General features: G+C 46.0%; 1 protein-coding gene across 1 annotated transcript in view; it reads right to left on the bottom strand.

Annotated features, from left to right (window-relative positions):
• Nucleotides 1–3,690: 3,690 nt before the first annotated feature.
• The window catches only part of LOC142297102 (uncharacterized), a 55,854-nt gene continuing 45,966 nt past the window's right edge, over nucleotides 3,691–13,578 (bottom strand). Inside the window, exon 7 of the mRNA XM_075341363.1 lies at nucleotides 3,691–5,381. Within this exon, the coding sequence (XP_075197478.1) occupies nucleotides 3,856–5,381 (1,526 nt within the window). The 3' untranslated portion in view covers nucleotides 3,691–3,855. The remainder of the gene's footprint in view (nucleotides 5,382–13,578) is intronic.

Here is a 13,578-nt window from a genome sequence, read left to right on the forward strand (position 1 = left end):
TGTATAGTATATATGGACCTTTTATGTGGACTTATACATGGTTTATGTATTTTTTACTATGATGAATTTCAATCCAATTATACTATACTGTAAATAGCATCCAATGGAGTGACTGAGCCATCCTTGATGAAGGGGACCGTTAATGCCCTCGAAAAGCTTGTTGGATTTTGCTCAGTCTATTATCTGCGGTGAAGGCTTAATTGTCCGATCCATCTTAGACCTTTAAAACTCCTAATCTGTATAGCGGGTGGACGCCCAAACAGTTCAGGAAAAGCCTTCTCACCCGTGCCTTGGAAGAACCTCTAACCCCGGAAACTAACGATCTCCCTGCCTTCTCAGAACGGAGCCATGTCCTGCCAGCATCTGTGTCTCCAGGCATAGGATTCCGTACAGGGGAGATATGGTCTAAACAACTCTATCCAGGCACGAGAAAGCTACATCGCGAAGAGACTGCACTACCTTGGGATCTCCTGACCGGTGTCATTTATCAGGTAACCTGCACTAGGTACCCGTCACGGGTGTCCCGGTGTATTGTTGCATTCCTGCATTACTCCTGTGGATCAGCGCTAGGAGTGCGGGAAGTTTAAACATACGAAGGGGAGCTTGGTTTTATGTGGAGCGCGTGGCTTCTATTAATATCTGCAAAACGTGGAGGAGTTGTAGCTTTTCTTGTGAGGTTTTAAAAAAACTCCAAAAATACTGTTCTGACTTTAACGGACCGTATCACTGGAAAAATATTTATTGGACGTTTTTATTTTTTATTTTTTTCATCTGGTAAAAGAACAAAAAACAAAACCGTCCAACTCTTCTTCACTATAATTGATTTTAATCCTAAAAAAAAATTTTCTATCTGAATGTGGCAGCCGCCGGCCAGGGCTTCACGACCATTTAGAGGAATAATTTTTCTAAAGTTTATATACTGGTGTTTATGTGTATTTATGTGATCATTATCGCACGTTTTTTACTACTGGAATAAGGATAGAAATAAATAATTATAATAAACCCTTAATTCAGGGCTAATTTTATATTTAGGAATTATTTCTAAGTTTTTGTATAGACATTGTCTTACAGACTGGTCACATGGCTATGACATCATCGAAGGTCCTGTTAATTGAACTTTGACTGCAAATGTGCTAGTGTCACATCAGCAACACCCGGTTCGGCCGCACACTCTGCTGACAGGAGCGGTCGGCTGCATGTCTTTCCATACAGCTGATGCGCTCGTGTCCGGAGAGTGTCAGTCCTTGCGGAGTGATGCCCATGCGAGACTGCACCAGTCATACGTAAGTGGAACTCCAGCCTCAGTGTCAGCCTGCTTCTCACACTGTATAGATGCTGTCTGTGCACAGTGATGAAACAAGAGCTGACAATGCTCTCCCTGTGGATTACGTCGGATTTAAGGGTGCTTTACACGAGACGATCTATCGTGCGATAGATCGTCGGGGTCACGGTTTTTGTGACACACATCCGGCATTACTTGCGACGTCAGGCTGTGTGATACCTCCGAGCAACGCAGTATCGCTCACAAATCGTGAGTCGTGGACTCGGCGCTCGGTTTCATAATCTCGTTTAATTAAAATGGCGCCGGTTGCTCATCGTTCCCAGGGTAGCACACGCCACTCCGCGTGACACCCCGGGAACGATGAACAGCAGCTTACCTCCGTCCCGCGGCACCCGCCGGCTATGCGGAAGGAAGGAGGTGGGCGGGATGTTTAAGACCCGCTCATCTCCGCCCCTCTGCTTCTATTTGGTGGCCGCTATGTGACGTCGCTGTGACGCCGAACGTCCCTCCCCCTTCGGGAAGAGGATGTTTGCCGCCCACAGTGACGTCGCACAGCAGGTAAGTGCGTGTGACGGGGGTTAACGACTTTGTGCGCCACGAGCAACTAATTGCCCGTGACGCACAAACGACGGGGGCGGGTACGATCGATCGTCAAATTGCACGATAGATCGTACCGTGTAAAGCAGCCTTTAGAATTGTTTTTATAATAAAGATGGAGTCTAAATGTTTTTTGTATTATTTCTAGTAAAAATTTTTTTTTTTTACTGTTTACTAGTAATTCAAGGTGACCATGTCTAATTTGGCGTGACACCATTAATTTCAGGCTTAGTACCATCTGAGAATACAAAGCTGATATTAACCCCTTTATTACCCAGCGAGCTACCAGGTACGCTGGATGAGCCAGGTAAAGCGCCTGGAAATGGCGCTAAAAAACAATGCGCCATTTCCAGGGCGGCTGCGGACTGCTCAGAGTTCCAGCCCCAAGTTGCCTGGCTTTACCTTGGCTGGCAATCAAAATACAGGGAAGCACTTTTTGTTTTATTAAAAAATTGAAACAAAATGCGTGGGATCCCGCCACATTTTGATCGCCAGTCAGGGAAAGCCAGGCAGCTGGGGGCTGGGATTCTCGGCAGCCCGCAGCAGACCCTGGAAATGGTGCATTGTTTCTTAGAAAAAATGTTTTTATTAGAAATAAAAAAGAAACCATTTAGAGACTCCATCCTTATTATAAAAAAATACGTAGTCCGACGCAGTTCACAGGGACAGCAATGTCTGCTTCATCACTCTGTACAGACAGCGTCTATACAAAGTGAAAATCAGAGAGAGAGAGCCATGTCAGCTTCGCTACATCGCTCACTACAGAGCAAGAAGCAGGCTGACAGTGAGGGTATTGAAAAAAAAGCACAGCGAGCAGAAAGTCCAGCACTACTGACTCCAACAAGAGTTAAATTAGCAAAAGAAAAATCAGTAGCTAAAAAAGAGAACTAGGACACAAAAATAGGAGGTGCCAATCATAGGAACAATTAAGGAAAAATCACAAATTAGTAGAATGTGAAAAGGACCTCACCAAGATAAAATACAAGGTCCTTTATTACATAAAAACGAGAACAGGTAGGGAGAGGTCCTCGCCCTCCGTATCCTCTCCCTACCTATCCTCGTTTTTATGAAATAAAGGACATTGTATTTCATCTTGGCGAGTGCCTTTTCTCATTCTACTAATTTGTGACTGAGGGTATGATTGCACTCTCGCATTGTATCACCCCGCACCTGATGCTCTCAGGACAGGAGCGCCTCAGCTGCATGGAAACACATGAGGCTGACCCGCTCCTGTCGGGAGATTGTGCTCCGTGATGCGATGCGACACTCACACAGTGACTGTCAAAGTTTAGTTAACAGGACCTTTAGCAGACATCATACTCATGTGACCAGTCTGTAAGCCAATGTCTGTACAACATTCACACCTGACTGGTCACATAGCTATGACGTCATGGAAGGTCCTTTTAGTCAGTGCTGGATACCGGGCGGCACAGCAATGATCGGTCGTGGAAGCAGTGGCCGGGAGACTGTCTGCATGACGCACTGCGGGACCTGTAAGTATGATCATAATGTTTTTTTAATAGGTTGCTTTTATTTTTTTTTTTAGAGCCCCTGGACCCAAACCATACTGAATCTGTAACACGAGCTTCCCAGGACAGCTTGTGATCGGGATCGTGTACACTTTACAGATCGGGATCGCCCATCACTAATTATAGAGCCGGTCAGGATCATTGTCCCCAAAGGATCCATGTCACAGTTGACACCAGGTAAATGTAATTTTGGTGTTTGGCAGCTTCAGTGTATGCAATAAAAAAGTTAATGTCTACAAATAATATTACTGACTTGTAAAAAAGATAAATATTTTTGCTTTAATTGCTTTATAAAACATTTTTTCATATTAAACATCAAAACAGCTTCCCCTGTGTGTGACTTATCTGATGAGTATGAAGCTTGTCTTTGCTTATAAAGCAATTTCCACATTCTGAGCATGAATACAGCTTCTCTGCTGTGTAACTTCTTGGATATTTAACCTGAAATTATTTGTTTAAAGAAACATTTTCCACAATCTGATTGTGAACTTTCTTATGTCTGAGAAGAGTTGATTCATATATAAAACACATCCCACATTCACTACATGTAAATTGCTTCTCTTCAGTGTGATCTCTTTGATGATCACTTAGCAGAGCTTCAGTATTAAACTGTTTCCCACATTCTGAACATGAATATGGCTTCTCTCCTTTGTGAACTTTCTGATGTTTAACAAGGCTTGATTTTTGTGTAAACCATTTCCAACATACTGAACATGAATATGTCTTCTCTCCTGTGTGCGTTTTTATATGAGAAAGAAGATTTGCTTTTCTCGTAAAATTTTTTACACATTCTGAACATGAATACGTCTTTTTCTCTGTGTGCCTTTTCACATGAGAAAGAAGATTTGCTTTACTCATTAAAAGTTTTCCACAGTCGGAACATGAGTATGTATTTCCTGTGTGAATTCTCTCATGTGCAGTGAGACTTCTTTTAAGTTTAAAAACTTTATGACATTCTGAACATGAATACAGCTTCTCTCCAGGGTGACTTCTCTCATGTGTAACAATATTTGACTTTTCTTTCAACTGTTTCCCACATAGTGAACCTGAATTCAGCTTCTCTCCTGTGTGAACTTTCTGATGTTTAACAAGACTTGATTTTTGTGTAAAACATTTCCCACATACTGAACATGAATATGGCTTCTCTCCTGTGTGAATTCTCTGATGTATAACAAGACGAAATTTTGCAGTAAAACATTTCCGACATTCTGAACAGGAATACGGCTTCTCTCTTGTGTGACGTCTTTTATGCGTAATAAGATTTGCTCTACTTTTAAAACATTTCCCACATTCTGAACATGAAAACGGCCTTTCTCCTGTGTGAACTCTCAAATGTTCAACAAGGCTTGATTTATATGTAAAACTTTTCTGACATACTGAACATGAATACGGCTTCTCTCCTGTGTGACTTATTTTATGCTGAATAAGATTTGATTTATCTTTAAAACATTTCCCACATTCTGAACATGAATACGGCTTTTCTACTGTGTGAACATTCTCATGTTTAATAATGCTTGATCTGTGTGTAAAACGTTTCTGACATACTGGACATGAATATGGCTTCTCTCCTGTGTGAATTCTCTGATGCCTAACAAGTTGTGATTTTATAATAAAACATTTCCCACATTCTGAACATGAAAACGGCTTGTCTCCGGTATGAATTCTTTGATGTCTAATAAGATTATGTTTGTTTGAAAAATGTTTCCCACATTCTGAGCATGAGTACGGCTTCTCCACTGTGTGAATTCTTAGATGTCCAACAAGATGTGATTTTACTTTAAAACGTTTCCCGCATTCTGAACATGAGTACAGCTTCTCTCTTGTGTGATTTCTCTTGCATTTAACAGGATCTCCTTGATGTACATTAATTGTAATGAGGTTTTTTCCTGAGGACTGACACATGTTCTCTTCATCTTTTACATTACATTCTAGTGATAACATGACATTTCCTCCAGAATGATCACTTGCATTTTCTGTTGGAGATAAAAAAAAAATGAAATTTATTTTTAATTTTTTTTTAAATCACAGCTCAGACAAATTTACAAATATTTCTATTAGACTGGAATAACACGTCATTTTTGATGCACGTTTTTGAGCCAAAAGTTCATGAGCCAATTCGATACATTTCACCGGCCATGTAACCTGCATTGCAGGGTGGGTCATTTATACGAATACACCTAAATAAAATGGGAATGGTTGGTGATATCAACTTCCTATTTGTGGCTCATTAGTATATGGGAGGGGGGAAACTTTTCAAGATGGGTGGTGACCATGGCAGCTATTTTGTATCCAACTTTATCTTTTCAATGGGAAGAGGATCATGTGACATCAAACTTATTGAGAATTTCACAAGAAAAACAATGGTGTGCTTGGTTTTAAAGCAACTTTATTTGTTCATTAATTATTTACAATTTTATGACCACTTATAAAATGTGCTCAAAGTGCTGCTCATTGTGTTGGATTGTCAATGCAACCCTCTTCTCCCACTTTGACACACTGATAGCAACACTGCAGAAGAAATGCTCGCACAGGCCTCCAGTATCCGTTGTTTCAGATGCTGCACATCTTGTATCTTCACAGCATAGACAATTGCCTTCAGATGACCCCCAAAGATAAAAGTCTAAAGCGGGCTTTACACGCTACAATTTATCTAACGATGTGTCAGCGGGGTCACGTCGTAAGTGACGCACATCCGGCATCGTTAGTTACATTGTAGCGTGTGAAACCTCTGTGCGATTGCGATAGAACGTTAAACCGTTGTTCGCATGCACGTCGTTCAATTACTAAAAATTGAACGTCAGGTTGTTCAATGTTCCCGAGGCAGCACACATCGCTGTGTGTCACACCCCGGGAACGATGAACACAGCTTACCTGCGTCCCGCGGCAATGCGGAAGGAAGGAGGTGGGCGGGATGATTACGTCCCGCTCATCTCCGCCCCTCCGCTTCTATTGGCCGGCTGCCACTTGACGTCACGGTGACACCGAGCGTCCCTCCCACTCCAGGAAGTGGATGTTCGCCGCCCACATCGCGGTTGTATGGAAGGTAAGTACGTGTGACGGGAAATAATAGTTTGTGCGACACGGTCAACAAATTGAACGTGCCGCACATACGATGGGGGCGGGTCACATCGCATACGATATCGTATGCGAAATTGTAAGGTGTAAAGCAGCCTTTAGGGGATCAGATTGGGAGACCTTGGTGGCCATATCCAACACTGAACCTGTTTCACGAAATTTGGAAAGCAGTTTGCTAACTGTAGCATGGGAGATGGGTGGTCTCGTAGGGTGTCTTGCATTGAAATCTGCTCCAATGACCCGGGTAATGCGTTCACCAGACATCAACACAATTTCTATCTGCTCCTCACGTGTTAACCTCTGTGACACGTCAATGGCTGTAAACAAAGAGAAACTTGTAAATAACTAATAAAGGAATAAAGTTACAATAATACCAAGCACACCCTTGGTTTTCTTGTGAAATTCTCAATACGTTTGATGTGTTACATGACCCTCTTTCCATTGGAAAAAATAAAGTTGAATCCAAAATGGCCGACTTCAAAATGGCCGCCAAGTTCACCACCCATCTTGAAAAGTTAACCCTCTCCCATATTCTAATGAGCCACAAAGAGGAAGTTGATATCACCAACCATTCCAATTTTATTTAGGTGTATCCATATAAATGGCCCACCCTGTACATCACATATTGGTGAGGGAATCAAGAAATCTTTGACACTGAGTTGCCACTTCCTAATTATACAAAATAAATTTTATAATCTAAATTGTTTGCAGCAAATAATCCGTCTTGATTCCTCCTCTCCTTCCTGGTTAATCCCTTTGTTTTTAAGGATAGCAAACACTTGGATTTTCAAACCTCAAACATTCCTGTTGGTCTGGAAAGGCGCGAGCAATTTTTTTTTTTATAACTGAATTTTCATTACATTTTTCAAGATAAACAAGGAAAATAAAATACATGGATATGTCCCACAAGCATGTGAGCATAACTTTGAACCTTAAATCATGGCACATATCTTATTCACTATTAGGCCCTGTGCGCACTTACCGGATTTTGCCGCGGATTTTCCGCGGATTTGCTGCATGTTTCGCTGCAGAAAATGTTCATAACATCTCTGCAGTGAATCACCAGCAAATCCTATGGAGAAAAAAAATCCTGTGCGCACTGGGCGGAATTTGACAGCTGCATGTTTTGCTGCGGGAATCCCGCAGCAAAAACAAGTGCATGTCACTTCTTTTCCGCACATCGCTGCGGGATTTCACTCCATTGACTCCAATGTAATCGTGAAATCCCACAGGGAATAACGCAGGCAGCAAATTCTGTGCGGTTCACTGCGTTTTCCTGCGTTATTCCCTGCGGTATTTCGCGGTTTACCTCCGGTAATGTACATCGCCTGTCTGCGGTTTTGCAGGGAAGTGATGTCATTACAGGAAGAGGAAGCCGTGCAGAGTAAACACACACACAGATCACATAGAACACATCACAGACATAGAACACATAGACACAGACACATAGAACACATATAGAAAGAAAACGGAAATATAGAAAACAAAGAACGTGGGCTCCACTTCATATTCACCTTCCAGCCGAGGTAAGCACACAGCGGCGGCCCGGTATTCTCAGGCTGGGGAGGGAGAGGGGCAGGGATAATGTCCCCCGCCTCACTCCCCCTCCGGCAGCCGAGAATATCAGCCGCAGCTGCCCCGGCACTTTCGCATACATATATGCGGCAGCACCGGCGTGTCCTCGGCTCTTCTTGCCACCGTGTAGCAGTGGCAGCAAGGTAATACAAGGGGTTAATGGTGATGGGGGACCACCGCCATTAACCCCAGGCTTGATCATGGCAGCGTCTATGTGACAGCTGACATGATCAACCCGTAAGTAAAGTGAAAAAACACAGACACCAAAAATCCTTTATTTTAAATAAAACAAACAAGCCTCGTTCACCATTTTATTAACCCCTCCCAAACAAAGCTCCGACGTAATCCACACAGCTCCGGCATAATCCACAGGGTCCTGCACTGCTTCCATCCAGCCGCGACTGTCACAGACACAGCGCTGAATGAAAGCAGCAGACAGCAGAGGTAATTACCGTCATTTCCCACGGCCGGTAATGTGAACTCACTGCCGACCGTGGGAAATGCAGCGATCTGTCATCTATCTATTCCTCTATCTATCTGTCTGTCTATCTATCTATCCCTCTATCTATTCTTCTGTCTATCTACTATCAGAATTAAATGACTTTTTTTTTTTTTCAATGTGCTTTATTGCATTGAATGCAATAAAGCACATCCCAACTCGCACGCGCCAAAACCGCGGCAATACCGCGAATAATACCGCGGTAAAACCGCAGCAAACCGCGGCAAACCGCATGCGGTTTTCGGGTGCGGTTTCCCGCGGTTTTTTACCGCGGGTGCGGTAATCTTTGAGAGCATGCGGAATTTTCTCAAGGAAATTTCATTTCCCAGTGCGCACAGAGCCTAACAATAGAAACAAGGAATGTGACAATACGAACGTTACAATACTAGACAGGGAGACATAAGGAAGGAGGGAACGGAATGGGGGGGGGGGGTGAGTATATCAAACTTCCATCATGACCATGCCAAGCCATTATGTTTATTAGCCCAGTAAATATCCCAAAGGGACCAAACACTCTCGAATAGATCCCCCATATTATTTGACATGGCAGATAAGTACTCCATCCTCCTCACATCTTGGATCAGAGAATGGAGATCACTAAGTGAGGGCGGATAAGTCAACCTCTAGTTACGGGCTACCAGCTGGCCGCTGTGGTTTGTGTAATAGTAACCTTTTCACTCTCTTTCCCAATTGGACAGGTGGAATATTTAATAGATAAAACTTAGGATCCAGGGGTATCTGAAGGTCAGTTACTTCATAGATAAGAGATTGTACCAACTTCCAGAAGCACTGGATATTGGGGCATACCCAGAATATGTGCGGTATGTCTCCCCCTGTAGTACCACATCTCCAGCAGTTGTCGGGTATAGTTGGATTTAGTTTATGTAGTAGTGATGGGGTGTGATACCAATACATGAGTAATTTGTACTGATTTTCGTTATAGACATAGCACGAGGATGTTTTTGAGGCAGTATCCCAGATCAGTCTCCACATACACAAGGGAATGGTCTCACCAAGAAAATTCTCCCATTTACTAATATATGTATGATTTGGCTTGCTTCAGTGTAGGGGGTAATTAAAATACGATATATATCTGAGATAAGGCCCTTGGTGGAGACCCCAGCTCTGCATAGTCTTTCAAAACGTGTGGGAGTAGAGACTTCTAGGGAGGAAAAGAAGGGAATTTTGTTTACTTACCGTAAATTCCTTTTCTTCTAGCTCCAATTGGGAGACCCAGACCATTGGGAGACCCAGACCATTGGGTGTATAGGCTATGCCTCCGGAGGCCGCACAAAGTATTACACTAAAAGTGTTAAGCCCCTCCCCTTCTGCCTATACACCCCCCGTGCTCCCACGGGCTCCTCAGTTTTGGTGCAAAAGCAAGAAGGAGGAAAAAATTATAAACTGGTTTTAAGTAAATTCAATCCGAAGGAATATCGGAGAACTGAAACCATTCAACATGAACAACATGTGTACACAAAAAAACAGGGGCGGGTGCTGGGTCTCCCAATTGGAGCTAGAAGAAAAGGGATTTACGGTAAGTAAACAAAATTCCCTTCTTCTTTGTCGCTCCATTGGGAGACCCAGACCATTGGGACGTCCAAAAGCAGTCCCTGGGTGGGTAAAATAATACCTCGTAATAGAGCCGTAAAACGGCCCCTTCCTACAGGTGGGCAACCGCCGCCTGAAGGACTCGTCTACCTAGGCTGGCATCTGCCGAAGCATAGGTATGCACCTGATAGTGTTTCGTGAAAGTGTGCAGGCTCGACCAGGTAGCCGCCTGACACACCTGCTGAGCCGTAGCCTGGTGCCTCAAAGCCCAGGACGCACCCACGGCTCTGGTAGAATGGGCCTTCAGCCCTGAGGGAACCGGAAGCCCAGCAGAACGGTAAGCTTCGAGAATTGGTTCCTTGATCCACCGAGCCAGGGTTGATTTGGAAGCCTGTGACCCTTTACGCTGGCCAGCGACAAGGACAAAGAGTGCATCCGAGCGGCGCAAGGGCGCCGTACGAGAAATGTAGAGTCTGAGTGCTCTCACCAGATCTAACAAGTGCAAATCCTTTTCACATTGGTGAACTGGATGAGGACAAAAAGAAGGTAAGGAGATATCCTGATTGAGATGAAAGGGGGATACCACCTTAGGGAGAAATTCCGGAACCGGACGTAGAACCACCTTGTCCTGGTGAAACACCAGGAAAGGGGCTTTGCATGATAGCGCTGCTAGCTCAGACACTCTCCGAAGAGAAGTGACTGCAACTAGGAAAACCACTTTCTGCGAAAGGCGTGAGAGAGAAATATCTCTCATTGGCTCGAATGGTGGTTTCTGAAGAACCCTCAGCACCCTGTTCAGATCCCAGGGTTCTAAAGGCCGCTTGTAAGGAGGAACGATGTGACAAACCCCCTGCAGGAACGTGCGTACCTGTGGAAGCCTGGCAAGGCGCTTCTGGAAAAACACAGAGAGCGCTGAGACTTGTCCCTTAAGGGAGCCGAGCGACAAACCCTTTCCCAGTCCAGATTGAAGGAAGGACAGAAAAGTGGGCAAGGCAAAAGGCCAGGGAGAAAAACCCTGAGCAGAGCACCACGACAGGAAAATTTTCCACGTCCTGTGGTAGATCTTGGCGGACGTTGGTTTCCTAGCCTGTCTCATAGGGGCAATGACGTCTTGAGATAACCCTGAAGACGCTAGGATCCAGGACTCAATGGCCACACAGTCAGGTTGAGGGCCGCAGAATTCAGATGGAAAAACGGCCCTTGGGATATCAAGTCTGGTCGGTCTGGTAGTGCCCACGGTTGGCCGACCGTGAGATGCCACAGATCCGGGTACCACGACCTCCTCGGCCAGTCTGGAGCGACGAGGATGACGCGGCGGCAGTCGGGCCTGATCTTGCGTAACACTCTGGGCAACAGTGCCAGCGGAGGAAACACATAAGGGAGCTGAAACTGCGACCAATCCTGAACTAAGGCGTCTGCCGCCAGAGCTCTGGGATCTTGAGACCGTGCCATGAACATCGGTACCTTGTTGTTGTGCCGGGACGCCATGAGGTCGACGTCCGGCACCCCCCAGCGGCAACAGATCTCCTGAAACACGTCCGGGTGAAGGGACCATTCCCCTGCGTCCATGCCCTGGCGACTGAGATAATCTGCTTCCCAGTTTTCCACGCCTGGGATGTGAACTGCAGAGATGGTGGAGGCCGTTGCTTCCACCCACAGCAAAATCCGCTGGACTTCCTGGAAGGCTTGCCGACTGCGTGTGCCGCCTTGGTGGTTGATGTATGCCACCGCTGTGGAATTGTCCGACTGAATTCGGATCTGCTTGCCTTCCAGCCACTGCTGGAACGCTTTCAGGGCAAGGTACACTGCCCGTATTTCCAGAACATTGATCTGGAGCGATGACTCTTGCTGGGTCCACGTACCCTGAGCCCTGTGGTGGAGAAAAACCGCTCCCCACCCTGACAGACTCGCGTCCGTCGTGACCACCGCCCAGGATGGGGGTAGGAAGGATTTCCCCTTCGATAATGAAGTGGGAAGAAGCCACCACCGAAGGGAAGCTTTGGTCGCTTGAGAGAGGGAGACAGTCCTGTCGAGGGACGTCGGCTTCCTGTCCCATTTGCGTAGGATGTCCCATTGAAGAGGACGCAGGTGAAACTGCGCGAAAGGGACTGCCTCCATTGCTGCCACCATCTTCCCCAGGAAGTGCATGAGGCGCCTCAAGGGGTGTGACTGGCCTTGAAGGAGAGATTGCACCCCTTTCTGTAGTGACTGCTGCTTGACCAGCGGAAGCTTCACTATCGCTGAGAGGGTATGAAACTCCATGCCAAGATATGTCAGCGATTGGGCCGGTGTCAGATTTGACTTCGGAAAATTGATGATCCACCCGAAACTCTGGAGAGTCTCCAGGGTAGCTTCGAGGCTGCGTTGGCATGCCTCTTGAGAGGGTGCCTTGATCAGCAGATCGTCCAAGTACGGGATCACCGAGTGACCCTGAGAGTGTAGGACCGCTACTACAGTAGCCATAACCTTGGTAAAAACCCGTGGGGCTGTTGCCAGACCGAACGGCAGTGCCACGAACTGCAGGTGTTCGTTTCCTATGGTGAAGCGCAGGAAGCGCTGGTGCTCCGGAGCAATCGGTACGTGGAGATAAGCATCTTTGATATCGATCGATGCAAGGAAATCTCCTTGGGACATTGAGGCAATGACGGAGCGGAGGGATTCCATCCGGAACCGCCTGGTTTTTACGTGTTTGTTGAGTAGTTTCAGGTCCAGGACAGGGCGGAAAGACCCGTCCTTCTTTGGGACCACAAACAAGTTGGAGTAAAAACCGTGGCCCTGTTGCTGAAGAGGAACAGGGATCACCACTCCTTCTGCCTTCAGAGTGCGCAGCGCCTGCAGAAGAGCCTCTGCTCGCTCGGGAGGCGGGGATGACCTGAAGAATCGAGTCGGGGGACGAGAGGTGAACTCTATCTTGTAACCGTGAGACAGAATGTCTCTCACCCAGCGGTCTTTTATTCGTGGCAGCCAGGTGTCGCAAAAGCGGGAGAGCCTGCCACCGACCGAGGATGCGGAATGAGGAGGTTGAAAGTCATGAGGAAGCCGCTTTGTTAGCTGCCCCTCCGGTGGTCTTTTTAGGACGTGACTTAGACCGCCATGCATCAGAGTTCCTTTGCTCTTTCTGAGGCCTTTTGGACGAGGAGAATTGGGACCTGCCCGCGCCCCGAAAGGACCGAAACCTCGACTGCCCTCTCCTCTGTTGGGGCATGTTCGGTTTGGGCTGGGGTAAGGATGTATCCTTTCCCTTGGATTGTTTGATAATTTCATCCAAACGCTCGCCAAACAATCTGTCGCCAGAAATTGGCAAACTGGTTAAGCGCTTTTTGGAAGCAGAATCTGCCTTCCATTCCCGTAGCCACAAGGCCCTGCGGAGTACCACCGAATTGGCGGCTGCCACCGCCGTACGGCTCGCAGAGTCCAGGACAGCATTAATAGCGTAAGACGCAAATGCCGAGGTCTGAGTGGTAATGGAC

Source organism: Anomaloglossus baeobatrachus, chromosome 3 (assembly GCF_048569485.1).
Source record: "Anomaloglossus baeobatrachus isolate aAnoBae1 chromosome 3, aAnoBae1.hap1, whole genome shotgun sequence".
Taxonomy (NCBI): Eukaryota; Metazoa; Chordata; class Amphibia; order Anura; family Aromobatidae; genus Anomaloglossus; species Anomaloglossus baeobatrachus.